Raw genomic sequence first — 15,134 nt, 5'->3', positions numbered from 1 at the left:
TCTTATTTATTCTGAATTTTCAGTAATGAAATAATACGGGAAAAAATTCATCCACAGTCCTGCCCCTCTAAACATAACTGCTGTTAGCATTTTGGTACACTTCTTTTCAGCCTTTTTATCCAGTGTACATTTTACCTGATTATAATCATACTGTGAAGCAGTATTGTTTACTGCTTTTCTACTTGACATGATATTAAACAGAAGCGGCTTAATGGAGTAGATTTTAAATTTTAAGTTAAAATTTAAAATGTCACATTTAATTGCATTCAATTTTAAGAAAGATATATATATCTAGTACAAAACTTTTTTCCATTTGTAGGTCTGTAATATTGTGGCAGGGCAACGATGTATCAAGAAGCTAACGGACAATCAAACCTCCACTATGATCAAAGCCACAGCAAGATCTGCACCAGATAGACAAGAGGAAATTAGCAGATTGGTTAGTACTTAACCCCAGAAATAGAAATTAAAAACATATTAGGGTGAGCTACTAAAGGAGAATGTCCACCATATCAACTCGTGTCTTATCATTTCATGGGCTGTCAGAATTAAAAGAGATTATGGAAATATTCTAGTGGTAGTCTAGGGGTAGAACTTGGTGAGTTCTGTGAAGAAGGCTAGAGCCTTCTAATTTAACCCCAAACTCTTTAGTTAGATTCAGAACAGATAATCTCAGAACTAATGTTTCAGTTTAGTGAACTGAACTTTTATCACCTCCCACCTAAAATAGGAAAGGAAAGTCAAGGTTTTATGACTAGCAATAGTGAGAAGCTTAACACACAAAGTAGGATTGCTTAGCCCCAGTATCAACACTGGTAACTGTAGGATGAATAAAAAAGTATAAGACAGCTCCAGCCTTACGGGGTCTCTAAGCTCTCCTTATTCTAAATGGGGAGAAAAGAGACATTAATACATGATAAAACTGATGGAATTAGGGCAAAGTGAAAAATAAAGGCATCTGGATCTTATCTTGAAAGTTGGTTGCTCACTTGTGTCTGACTTTTTGCTACCCCATGGACTGTAGCCCGCCAGGCTAGCACTTGGAATCTTAACAGCTCTAGGTTCAAAGTCTAACTTCTTTACTCACTTACTGTTACTATATATATAATTATAGCATTCAGTAGGCTAGAACAGTGACAGAGTAGGAACTCTGGAATCAGAATGTACAGATTTCAGATTATATGTCACTTGCTTAGCTATATGGTTTTAGATCAATCATTTCACTTTACTAAGCTTTAGTTTTACCCTCTGTAAAATAAAAGTATAAAAGACTTATTTATAATTAAGGTTATTGTAAAAATTAATCATAAAACATTTCACACCAAGCACATCACCAAGCAAGTCTTGGTAAATAGTTGTTATTCTTTGTAATTTTACAGAAATGAATGGCATTTAAGCTTGAAGAAAAGAATCATTAGTGCATAATTTAGAAAACTTTTCCTGCTTATTGTGGGACTATATATTTAGATTTATATAGTGTTTTTACTAGATTTTTACTCAAAGACTTGAACATTGCCCTCTTTGTAACCTTATTTGACCTTTACCCTGAGACTAAATAAATATATTTTGAAAAACACATAATAGCACACTATAAGCATGAATTACACTTTCGAGATTACAGTAAATTCTTTGCATATATTGGTATATTATGTAAAAATTATAATCTGCATCTCGTTGTGGCTTTCTTGTCTGTCTCAAGTGTACCTCTTAAGTAAATTTTATCTTCTGCTATATATTTTATCAGAAAATATTCAAAATATTCAAGTAGATATAACTTGTTATCAGGAAAAAAAGCTTAGGATTATTGATATTTGCTATCAAGCTCTACATAAAATTTCAGTAGTATATGTCCAGATCCTCTGATTAGAAGGAATTAACAATTTCTAGGTCAGGTATTTCTCTTGCAATCTCTTGACCACCCTCCCCAAAGTGTATTAGGCTTAATCATATAAAATTACCATTTTCATGAATCATAAATAGTTGAAATTTCTTATTATCCAACCTAATACATTTAAATATCCTATAAATGAACAGGAAGTTCACGGACTTCCTACTGTCCACTCATGGTCTGTAATTCCCAGGTTAAGAATCTGCTTTATAGTTTGGGTACTATTATCTAGGCCTATCATAAAACATTGTTGACACAGTGAAGAAAAAAAATTAGAGGGTTCTAAAGGGAAATTAGGGGAATTTTGAAAGTAACTACAAACCTTTTCTGTTGTTAGGTAAGAAGTGCAAATTATGAAACAGATCCATTTGTTCAAGAGTTTCAATTTAAAGTTCGAGATGAAATGGCTCATGTAACCGGACGCGTACTTCCAGCACCTATGCTCCAATATGGAGGCCGGGTAAAACCTCTTGATAATGCTTAAATTATAAACATACAGTTTCTGTGTTTGGAGAGAAGGACATCCTAGCTGAGTCTAGAATTTAGAAAGTATTTTTCATTCCAACAGTTTTTTTGTTTCAAGATGAGTGTCTTTGAACTTGGTAGAACTTTTTTCTGTGATAAAAATATAAAATATTGATTTAGAAAAGCCTGTTCCAGCAATTTGAACTGCTTATTTTCAGCTCATTCAGATAAGTTATATACTAAATGTTTGTTCTTTTTTGCCTTATTATTTGTCTTTCTCTGTAGAACCGGACTGTAGCAACACCAAGCCATGGAGTATGGGACATGCGAGGGAAACAGTTCCACACAGGAGTCGAAATCAAAATGTGGGCTATAGCTTGCTTTGCCACACAGAGGCAGTGTAGAGAAGAAATACTGAAGTAAGGCTTGTTATTAGTTTCACTTTGGGACCATTTTGTGTTTAAATTTTGTATTTCAATTTTAAATTATTCAGCTGATATTCTAACCAGCATTGCCTCAATATATATTTGGGCACGTGTATTTAATCAATGAACCTTTAAAAATGTTTCTTCTCCGTATTTGATGAAGATTCTGAATTTTTTGGTCATATCCAAGTCACTGATTCATTCTTATAGGCATTATAATAGACTAGCTTATATGGTACAGCAGGAGTACCATTGACTTTTGATGGCAAATAGGTTAGATTTAATTTCCAGGCATGTCACTTCCTGACTTTATTACCATGAAATATTTATTTAATCTTATTATGCTTCAGTTATTACCTTTTAAAAATAGAGATAATAGTACTTATTTACTGAATGAGAATTAAATAACATCCTTATTTCTCAATTTCTCTTTCCTTGAAAGAGTCATTTAACTTCTCATTTTCACGTTCCAAAATTTGGCCTCCATCTCCACTACTTCTCATCTTCTCCAGATTCTTTCCCTCAACAATCTTCTGTTTAAGTTTAAAACAAATCTTCATTTTACCTTGACACACTCTCAGGATTCCAGGCTTCCATTCGGTCTCCTTCCTTGAAGTTTTAGTGCTCTATTAAAATTGATTCCTGGAGTCAATTTCAAGCACAAAAGTATCTTTGTACTTATCAATTCTAATGGTCTATTCTCAATAGCTGAGAAAAGAAGAGACGCTAAAGGCAAAGGAGAAAAGCAAAGACATACCCATTTGAATGCAGAGTTCCAAAAAGAGCAAGGAGAGATTAAAAAAAAGCCTTCCTCAGTGATCAGTGCAAAGAAATAGAGGAAAACAATAGAAAGGGAAAGACTAGAGATCTCTTCAAGAAAATTAAGAGATACCAAAGGAAAATGCAAAGGTGGGCACAATAAAGGACAGAAATAGTATGGACCTGACAGAAGCAGAAGATATTAAGAAGAGGTGGCAAGAATACACAGAAGAACTGTACAAAAAAGATCTTCACGACCCAGATAATCAAGATGGTGTAATCACTCACCTAGAGCCAGACATCCTGGAATGTGAAGTCAAGTGGACCTTAGGAAGCATCACTACAAACAAAGCTAGTGGAGGTGATGGAATTCCAGTTGAGCTATTTCAAATCCTAAAAGATGATGCTGTTAAAGTCCTACAGTATGCCAGCAAATTTGGAAAACCCAGCAGTGGCCACAGGACTGGAAAAGGTCAGTTTTCATTCCAATCCCAAAAAAAGGCAATGACAAAGAATGCTCAAACTTCCACACAGTTGCACTCATCTCACACGCTAACAAAGTAATGCTCAAAATTCTCCAAGCCAGGCTTCAACAGTATATGAACTGTGAACTTCCAGATGTTCAAGATGGATTTAGAAATGGCAGAGGAACCAGAGATCAAATTGCCAGCATCTGCTGGCTCATCAAAAAAGCAAGAGAGCTCCAGAAAAACATCTACTTTAATTGACTTTGCCAAAGACTTTGTGTGGATCACAACAAACTCTGGAAAATTCTTTAAGAGATGGGAATACCAGACCACCTGACCTGCCTCCTGAGAAATATGTATGCAGGTCAAGAAGCAACAGTTAGAACCAGACATGGAACAACAGACTGGTTCCAAATTGGGAAAGGAATATGTCAAGGCTGTATACTGTCACCCTGCTCATTTAACTTATATGCAGAATACATCATGCCAGATGCTGGGGTGGATGAAGCACAAGCTGGAATCAAGATTGCCAGGAGAAATATCAATAATCTCAGATATGCAGATGACACCACCGTTATGGCAGAAAGCGAAAAAGAACTAAAGAGCCTCTTGATGAAAGTGAAAGAGGGGAGTGAAAAAGTTGGCTTAAAACTCAACCTTCAGAAAACTAAGATCATGGCATCTGGTCCCATCACTTCATGGCAAATAGATGGGAAAACAATGGAAACAGTGTCAGACTTTATTTTGGGGGGCTCCAAAATCACTGTAGATGGTGACTGCAGCCACGAAATTAAAACATGCTTGCTCCTTGGAAGAAAAGTTATGACCAACCTAGACAGCATATTGAAAAGCAGAGACATTACTTTGCCAACAAAGATCCATCTAGTCAAGGCTATGGTTTTTCCAATAGTCATGTATGAATGTGAGAGTTGGACTATAAAGAAAGCTGAGCACCAAAGAATTGATGCTTTTGAACTGTGGTGTTGGAGAAGACTCTTGAGAGTCCCTTGGACTGCAAGGAGATCCAACCAGTCCATCCTAAAGGAAATCAATCCTGAATATTCATTGGAAGGACTGATGCTAAAGCTGAAACTCCAATACTTTGGCCACCTAATGTGAACAAGTGACTCATTTGAAAAGACCCTGATGCTGGGAAAGATTGAAGACAGGAGAAGGAGACAACGGAGGATGAGATGGTTGGATGACATCACTGCCTCAATGGACATGAGTTTGAGTAAACTCCGGGAATTGATGATGGCCCGGGAAGCCTGGCATGTTGCAGTCCATGGGGTTGCAAAGAGTTGGACATGACTGAGTGACTGAACTGATTCTCAACCATTATTTTTTCAAAATTTGTGCAGCATTAAATATAACTGACTGCCTTCCTGATAGTCTCTCCATTCTTGCCTTCCTGGTTTCTTTTTATCACTTTGGTTTCGTTTCTCCCCTGTCTCCTCTCCTTTGGAGCACCAATCTTTGGGGCTTTGGCCTTCTCGAGGGCTTCTGCTGTCACTCTTATTTGAGGAGTTGTGCTATGGTGAAAAGAGGACCAGCTCCACTTGTGATTAGCTCCATTCTAAAAATTTAGGCTTCTGATTAACAAAGAATAACATTTAAAGTTTTTTCATTTGCCTCTTTAAACCCTTGCTCCATGTTCATATATTTTGGACAGAGAAACTGAACACTGTATGCCCTCAAACTCTGTGTTGTTTTTTTCCAATTTCCACTCATGCTGCTCTTTACTGAAGTGCCTCCATTCTATCTCTAACTCTTCTAAATAATACTCAGTCTTCTGTGATTTGCGATGCTGGAAATAATCCATAGTAGTAAACATAGTAATTTGTCAGTATCCTCTCCATTTGTACTTGTCACTGCCTCTGTAAAATAAAATTATAATATTTGTGTAAAGTTCTTATCTCCTCTCTAGAATCTAATTTTCCTAAGAAAAATGATTATTATCTGATGTAAGTCTCCACTAACAGACCCTATATGCCTGTAATGAATAGTTCTTGAGTGACGTAGAGATCAGTTTACCCCAGAATCAATTCAGAATTTGTTTTGCCTCCTTCATGTGAAAAAAAATTTTTTTCTATTTAATTCTGTTCATGCATATGTACATACTAAGCCATGTCCAACTCTTGGCGACTCTATGGACTATAGCTTGTCAGACTCCTCTGTCCGTGGGATTCTCCAGGCAAGAATACTGGAGTAGGTTGCCATGCCTTTCTCCAGGGGAACTTCCCTACCCAGAGGTCGAACCTGCATCTCTATATCTCCTGCATTGGCAGGCAGGTTCTTTACCACTAGTGCCACCTCCATTTTATTAGCTCCAAATCTCTAAATGTATGTCTTAAGATTCACTTAGTATATTTTTTTCCTCCAAAGTTGTTATCCCCTGACTTTCAAGTAAAATGTCTGGAGCACAGTTAAGTACAATGCTGCGATTATCTTTCTTGACCTCCAGAGACCGAAGAAAACACCTCTAATTGTTTTTCAAGCTTTGAGATATTCTTTTCATTTTACATTTGTTATTCATGGCTTGATAGAAGTTTCATAATCATTGGGCTTACAGCTCTTGTTCAGGCTAACTGGAAATATTCAACTTCATACTTTCTTGAATTAGATACTAATAAGGAATAGGAGGAGGAGGGAATTCCTACAAACTTCATCTCTGTCCTGAGGGAATCAGAGTTTTTGAGCAAAGATCTTGCAGATCCTTTACTTAGGGATGTATTTGTTTTAAAAACAAGTAAAGTGATTGTTAAACCTCAACATTATTACTTATTTATCCTAGGCTAAGTGCAGAATTATTAAAGTGCTGTCTACCTCTTTTTTTCTTTTCTTTTCTTTTTTTTTTTCTAAATCTTTTCTGCGAATCTTTCCTGCTGTCCTGGTTTCAAATAGGCATTTATTGTAGAAAGAAATTCTGAACTAGGTCATAGTTCTGGGTCTTGCCACTTATCGAAGCATTTGACCTTAATCTAATACTTAATGTCCCTGAAGCTATTTCCTGATCTGTAAAATGGCAATAATACCTTACCCTACCACTTTCTTATGAATCTTATCAGGATCAAATTAGTAAATTGTATAATAGCTTAAATTTATCAAGCTTTTACACCAGGTCTTGGGCAGTGCACTAAGTGCTTTACATGTATGATCTCATTTAATCTTCACACCAACCCCATATAGGAAAGTAGTCATTTTACAGGTGAGAGAAATTGAAAAACTTTGCCTAAAATTCTATAGCTAGTAAGTAAGAGAATTAGAACTGGAACCTGTCATGCTTATTCTAGAGCTGAGCTCTTAACCAGCACACTCTATTACTGATCTCCTTTGTAAACTACAAAATGCCACATAACTGTACAGTAGTGTTCTTAGTTTGCAAAATAGGTTACTGACCAGTCGTTGGCCTTTACCATCACTAGTCTGGTGACCTCTTGCTATATGGAGCACACAAATCTTTGCTTCATTTTCCATTCTCTTCCAAAACTTTCCATTACTACTTTTTAGATGTTGATAACTAGACATAAGTTTTATTTTTAGTGATTTCTCCTTCCAGGGGTTTCACCGATCAGCTGCGGAAGATTTCCAAGGATGCAGGGATGCCCATTCAGGGCCAACCTTGCTTCTGCAAATACGCGCAGGGGGCCGACAGCGTGGAGCCCATGTTCCGGCATCTCAAGAACACCTACTCAGGGCTGCAGCTCATTATCGTTATCCTGCCTGGGAAGACGCCAGTGTATGGTAAAAATACCGTATTAAGATTGCATTTTTCCTCAGGTACTCTCTATTCCTTTCAGGGACTTCCCTGGCGATCCAGTGGTTAAAACTTCATGCTCCCAAGGCAGGGGACATGGGTTTGATCCCTAGTCAGAGATCTAAGATCCTGCTTGCCAAAGAAAAAATTCCTTTTAAAATTATACTAACGCATATCCTAAAACTTTCAAACATAAAAATACATTTTATAACTATAGTCTTTAAAACCATGTATTGTTACTATAAAAAGAGAAATCAGGAGAGCAAACTAAATAGTTCAAGACTCTATGAAAGGGATTTCAGGGAAGGAGGCATTAAAAAACAATTAAGAGAAGAATTGTTTATTAAAAATGTCATTGAAATAACTTGAGTATCAGTATAATGTAATGTTAAAAGCACATGACAAAAACTACTGTAATGATGTAAAGTAATTAGCCTCCAACTAATAAAAATAAATGGAAAAAAAAAAAAAAAAAGCACAGGCTCTGGAGTCAGACTCTGCTGCTTAATACCTAGGTATTGCCAGGTATGCTACTTTTGTGGTACTACCTGAATTACTTAACTACACGAAGCCTGGTTTTCCTCATCTGTGAAATTGGGGTACTATAAATATTTAATCCTGAGAAGGTAGTTGTAAGGGTTAAATAAATTTACATATGTAAACAGGGCTTCCCTGGTGGCTAAAATAGTATAAAGAATCTCCCTGCAGTGCAGGAGACCCAGGTTCCTTCCCTGAGTCAGGAAGATACCCTGGAGAAGTGAATGGCTATCCACTCCAGTATTTTTGCCTGGAGAATTCCATGGACAGAGGAGCCTGGTGGGCTGCAGTCCATGGGATCACAAACACTTTTACATAAACAGGTTTATGATAGCACCTGTGGTATAGTGAATGCTCAGTAAATGTTAGCTATTATTAGTATAAACAAGCTAAAGTTTATAAGAGTAATAAGTTAAATATAAATCATTTAAACATGGAAAAACACAAAGAAAGTATAATTTTCAAATTACTGAATGAACTATAATCATTTAAGCTTAGGATAATAGAATTGACATAAGGAAATTTATTTGACTGCATAAAAATTAAATTTTCTGTATATCACAGATGTATAACTAAAATGAAAAGGAAACCATAGAACATCAAAAATATTTGCAGCAAATGGAAACAACAAAAGGCTATAGTTTATTATTAAAGTATTCGTATGGATCTGTTATTGTAGTCAAAGGAAAAAATTTTTATATTCTCTTAGATTAATAAATGAAGAAAATAAACCAAAATTTCTCAAGAAAAAAACAGGTAAATATATTTGAGAATATGTTGGTTTACACCAATAAAGAAATAAAGAAAAGTACAAATTGATAAAAGGGCATTTTTATGCTACTAAATTAGCAAATGTATTTAAATACTATAATACCAAGTGATTGTGAGTGTACAGTGAATCTAGTATTTAACATATTGCTGATGACAGTACAAACTGATAGTGTCCTTTCATTGAAAGTATAAAAATGTGTTTTCGGTCACCAGTTAAGTATTTCTTATTCCAAAAATATGTTCAAAGGAAAGAATTCATAATATAAAAATACTCTGTGCACAAAATTTTCATAATGATATCTGTGACATTAAGAAACTACTAAGAACTGGTTTTAAATAGTAAGTTTCTGGTGGTGAAATAATATGTAGTGATTAAAAATGATGGTTATAAAAGTCAAAAGATATATTTTAAGTTATGATAAAATACAGAAAGTATTACCTTGTTTTGTGTCCCTGGCTATGTTCCAGTGTCTCCTAGTTTATAGTCTATGGGAACTTGAATAGAATTTGTACCCTACTGTTGTGTGAAAATTGTATAAATCTTCATTGTGTTCAATTGGATCATCATGTTGGATCATGATGCTTTTCAGGTCTACTGTATCCCTTTACTTTTCTGTATATTCATTCTGTTAAATTTTGAGAGTTTGATATTGAAACTCCAACTAAAAATCTTAATTTACCTACCTAGAAAATAATTGTAATATAGAGGGGAACTATATGTAACTTTGTTCTATATTTTCCAAGTCTCCTGTAAATGTGCTATCATAGTTCCATAATTTAAAAAATAAAAGAAAAAGGAAAAATATAGAAGGTGTTAAAGAGTTTGTAAATCAAGGAAAGAACAAATAACTGAAAAAGACAAAGGATATAAAAGAAATACAAATGGTCAATTATCTATGAAAAGATGCTGGGCCTCATTAGACATTAAAGAAAAGTGAATTAGAATAAATTCTTTTTCACCAACAATGATAGCCACTTTTGACAAAGATGTGAATAAGTATACCCTCTCATACACTGTTGCTGGGTGAGAAAGTTGATATTACCATATCATAGCCTCCACGTTAATGTTCTTGCCTGCATTCTCTTTAGTTCACTTTCAGTCTATTTTCTACACTACTTCACTCAGTGGATTCAGTGAGTGATTTTTCTAATAGGTTTTACTTTTTAGAACAGTTTTAGATTTACAGAAAAATTCAGCAGATAATATAGAAAGTTCCTATATACCTTCTTTCCCCTGTACACAGCTTTCCCTGTTTTTAGCATCTTCTATTAGAGTGGTACATTTAATGAACCAGTATTGATAAATTATTATTAACATATTATCCACAGTTTACATTAAAGTTTACTCTTTGTACAGGTCTGTGAGTTTTGACAAATACATAATATCATTATCTACTATGACAGTATCAAAGAATAGTTTCACTACTCTAAAAGTCTCCTATGCTCTATTTTACTCATCTCTCCCTCAATCACCTCAAACCCCTGCCAATCACTGGTCTTTTTAGGTCTCTATAGTTTTGCCTTTACTAAAATGTTGTATAGTCAGAGTTACATGATATGTAACCTTTTCTGAACTGGCTTCTTCCAGTTAGCAATATTTAAGATTCTGTCTTGTCTTTTTGTGGCTGGATAAGTCGTTTCCTTTTAATGCTGAGTACTATGTTGTGTGAGTACTACAGTTCGTTATACGTTTACTTATTGGAGGATGTCTTGACTTCTTAACAGTCTTTGGCAATTATGAATAATGCTGCTGAAAACATTCACATGAGGTTTTTGTGTGGACAGAAGTTTCTAACTCAATTTAGTAAATAGGCAGGGGCACAATTGCTTTATCGAATGATAAGACTGCCAAGGACAGAAACAGTAAAGACCTAACAGAGGCAAAAGAGGTGGCAAGAATACACAGAAGACCTATATAAAAAAGGTCTTAGTGACCAGGATAAGCACCATGGTGTGGTCACTCACCTAGAGCCAGACATTCTGGAATGTGAAGTGAAGTGGGCCTTAGGAAGCATTACTACCAACAAAGCTAGTTGAGGTGATGGAATTCCAGCTGAGCTATTTCAAATCCTAAAAGATGATGCTGTTTAAGTACTGCACCCATTATGTCAGCAAATTTGGAAAACCCAGCAGTGGCAACAGGACTGGAAAAGGTCAGTTTTCATCCCAGTCCCAAAGAAGGACGGTGTTAAAGTACGTTCACACTACCAGACAGTTGTACTCACTTCCCATGCTAGTAAGGTTATGCTCAAAATCCTTCAAGCTAGACTTCAGCAGTACTTGAATCATGAACTTCCAGATATATAAGCTGGGTTTAGAAAAGGCAGAGGAACCAGAGATCAAAGTGCCAACATTCGCTGGATCATAGAGAAAGCAAAGGAATTCTGGAAAAACATCTACTGCTGCTTCATTGATTATACCAAAGCCTTTGACTGTGGATCACAACAACCTGTGGAAAATTCTTAAAGAGATGGAAATACCAAACCGTCTTACCTGTCTCTTGAGAAACCTGTATTTGAGTCAAGAAACAGCAATTAGAGCCTTACATGTAACAACTGACTGACTGATTGGCTCAAAATTGGGAAAGGAGTACAACAAGGCTATGTATTGTCACCCTGTTTATTTAACTTATATACAGAGTACATCGTGAAAAATGCTGGGCTGGATGAGTTACAAGCTGTAATCAAGATTGCCAAGAGAAATACTAACAACCTCAGATATGCAGATGATACCCTCTAATGGCAGAAAACAAAGAGGAACTAAATTGCCTCTTGATGAGGGTGAAAGAGGAGAGTGAAAAATCTGGCTTAAAACTCAACATTCAGAAAACTAAGATCATGGCATCCTGTCCCATCACTTCATGACAAATAGATGGGGAAAAGTGGAAGCAGTGACAGATTTTCTCTTCTTGGGCCCCAAAATCATTGCAGATGGCGATTGCAGCCATGAAATTAGAAGACACTTGGAAGGAACGCTGTGACAAACCTAGACAGCTTATTAATAAAAGCAGAGCCATCATTGCCAGTAAAGGTCCATGTAGACAAAGCTATGGTTTTTCCAGTAGTCATGTACAGATGTGAGAGTTGGACCAGAAAGAAGGGTGAGTGCCGAAGAATTGATGCTTTTGAACTGTGGTGTTGGAGAAGACTCTTGAGAGTTCCTTGGACAACAAGGAGATCAAACCAGTCAATTAGGAAATCAGCCTTGAATATTCATCGGAAGGACTGATGCTGAAGCTGCAACTCCAATACTTTGCTACCTGATACAAACAGCCAGATCACTTGGCAAGACCCTGATGCTGGGAAAGACTGAAGGCAAAGGAAGAGGGTGGCAGAAGTTGGATAGCATCACTGACTCATTAGACATGAACTTGGGCAAACTTCAGGAGATAGTGAGGGACAGGGAGGCCTGATGTTACTGCAGTCCATAGGCTTGCAAAGGGTCAGACACGACTTAGTGACTGAACAACAATAAGACTGTCAAATTGTCTTCCAAAGTGACAGTACCATTTTATTTTCCCATCAGCAATTAATGAGAGTGCCTATTCATTCAGCATTCAGTATCTGACAGTTTCCTGGATTTTAGCAATTCTAATAGGTATGTAGTAGTATCTTGTAATTTTACTTTGAAGTTTGTTGATAATACATACTTGAACACATTCAATTGTGCTCATTTCACATGCTAGCAAGGTAATGCTCAAAATTCTTCAAGCAAAGCTTCAACAGTATGTGAACTGAGAACTTCCTGATGTACAAGATGGATTTAGAAAAGGCAGAGGAGCCAGGGATCAAATTGCCAGCATCCATTGGATCATAGAAAAAGCAAGGGAATTCCAGAGAAACAGCTACTCCTGCTTCATTGACTATGCAGAAGCCTTTGACCATGTGGATTACACCAAGCTGTGGAAAATTCTTCAAGAGATAGAAATACCAGACCACCTTACCTGTCTCCTGAGAAACCTGTATGCAGGACACGGAGAAACAGAACTGGACATGGAAAAATGGACTGCTTCCAGATTGGGAAAGGAGTATGTCAAGGCTGTATATTGTCACCCTGCTTATTTGACTTATATGCAGAGTACATATGCAGAATGCCAGGCTGGGTGACTCACAAGCTGGAATCAAGATTTCTGGGAGAAATATCAACAACCTCAGACATAACTTAGCAACTGAACAACAGTAACACATTGAGCACCAGGACTTCCCTGGCAGACCATTGGTTAACATTTTGCACTTCTGCTGCAGGGAGTATGAGTTCAATCCCTGGTCAGGGAACTAAGATACTGTACATGTGTGGCATGGCCAAAATATATATATATATGTATATATATATATATATATATATATATATATATATATATATAAAAAGAGAGAGAGAGAGAGAGAGTGAGAGCACCTTTTCATGTGCTTCTTTGCCATCTGTATATCTTTGATGAAATGTCTATCCCAGTTTTCTGCTCATTTTTTAATTGATATGTTTGTTCTCTTATTGTTCGGTTTTAAGAGTTCTTTGTATGTTTGGAGACAAGTTCTTTATCAGATATCTACTTGGCAGATATTTTCTCCCAGGCTCTGGCTTGTCTTCTGTTAAGCATGTCTTTCATAAAGCACAAGTTTTAAATTTTAATGAAGTCCAAATTTAAATAATGTCATCAATATATTCTTTCACATATCATTTTTGGTGTTATATTTTAAGTTTTACTTTGTATAATCTTTTAGTAGTTTTATAGTTTTCTTTTTTACATGTAGGTTTATAATCCATTTTTACTTAATTTTTCTGAAAGGTATAAGGTCATATCTAGATTTTTTTTTTTTTTTTTTTGGCACATGGATTCCAGTGGTTTCAGTACCATTTGTTGGAAAGATTATCTTTCTCCATTAAATTGTCTTTGCTGCTTTGTCAAAGATTGACTATATTTGTGTGAGTCTGTTTCTGGACTCTGTTTTGTTTCATCTGTCTGTGTATCCATTCATTTGCTAACACCTCATTGTCTTGATTAAGTTAGCTTTGTGATAAATCTTAAAGTCAGGTAGTGTCAGTTCTCTGACTTTATTTTTCTTCTTCCCTGTTGTATTAGCTAATAAGTCTTTTCCCTCTCTATACACACTTTAGAATCAGTTTGTCAATAATCACAAAATAACTTGCTGAGACTTACTGGGATTACATTGAGTCTGTAGATCAAATTGGGAAGAATTGACATCTTAGAATTGATATCTTCTATCTTTGAACAAGGAATATCTCTTTGTTCAAAGTTTCTTTGATTTCTTTTATCTGAGTTTTATAGTTTTCCTCATTTAGATTTATATTGAAGTATATATTTTTTGTTTTGTTGCTAGTATAAATGGTATTGCACTTTTAATTTTAAATTTTAGTTTTTAATTTTTAGTACTTAGGAAAACAGTTGATTTTTTGTATATTCACTTTGTATCCTGTAACCTTGCTAAGTCACTTACTTGTTCCAAGAAGCTTTTGTCAGTTTTGGGGGTTTTCTGCATAGACAGTCATGTTTTCTGTGAACAAAGGCAGTTTTATTTTTTCCTTCGCAGTCTGTATACTTTTACATCCTTTTCCTTGCTTTAGCTTGGACTTCCAGTATGATGTTCAATAGCAATGGTGAGGTGAGACATCCTTACATTGTTCCTGACCTTAGTGGGCAAACATCTAGTTTCTCAGCAATAAACATGAAAGCTGTAAACCTTCTAGTTGTTTTTTTATGAAGTTAGGGAAGTTCCCCTCTAATCCTAGTTTGCTGAGAGTTTGTATTATGAATGGATGATGGATTTTTTTCTACATGTTTTGATATGATCATATGATTTTTCTATTTTTTCTCTTAATATGACCAGTTTGTTTGTTCAGTCATTCAGTCATGTCTGAGTCTTTGGGACCCCATGGATTGCAGCATGCCAGACTCCCCTATCCTTCACCATCTCCTGGACCTTGCTCAAACTCATGTCCATTGAGCTGGTGATGCCATCCAACCATCTTGTCCTCTGTTGACTTCTCCTGCCTTCAGTCTTTACCTAGCATCAGGGTCTTTTCCAATGAGTTGGCCCTTCACCTCAGGT

The 15,134-nt window shown here is 35.9% G+C and overlaps 1 protein-coding gene across 5 annotated transcripts in view; it reads left to right on the top strand.

The window, feature by feature from the left end:
* Nucleotides 1–15,134, top strand: part of AGO3 (argonaute RISC catalytic component 3) — a 118,479-nt gene that overhangs the window by 72,652 nt on the left and 30,693 nt on the right. For all 5 annotated transcript variants that reach the window (XM_020880237.2, XM_070468406.1, XM_020880238.2 and 2 more), the window contains 4 exons: nucleotides 320–439; nucleotides 2,226–2,348; nucleotides 2,639–2,772; nucleotides 7,564–7,748. In XM_020880237.2, coding sequence (XP_020735896.1) covers nucleotides 320–439; nucleotides 2,226–2,348; nucleotides 2,639–2,772; nucleotides 7,564–7,748 — 562 coding nt within the window. The remainder of the gene's footprint in view (nucleotides 1–319; nucleotides 440–2,225; nucleotides 2,349–2,638; nucleotides 2,773–7,563; nucleotides 7,749–15,134) is intronic.

Source organism: Odocoileus virginianus, chromosome 5 (assembly GCF_023699985.2).
Source record: "Odocoileus virginianus isolate 20LAN1187 ecotype Illinois chromosome 5, Ovbor_1.2, whole genome shotgun sequence".
Lineage (NCBI taxonomy): Eukaryota > Metazoa > Chordata > Mammalia > Artiodactyla > Cervidae > Odocoileus > Odocoileus virginianus.
This window is presented reverse-complemented; position numbering and strand designations above follow the sequence as displayed.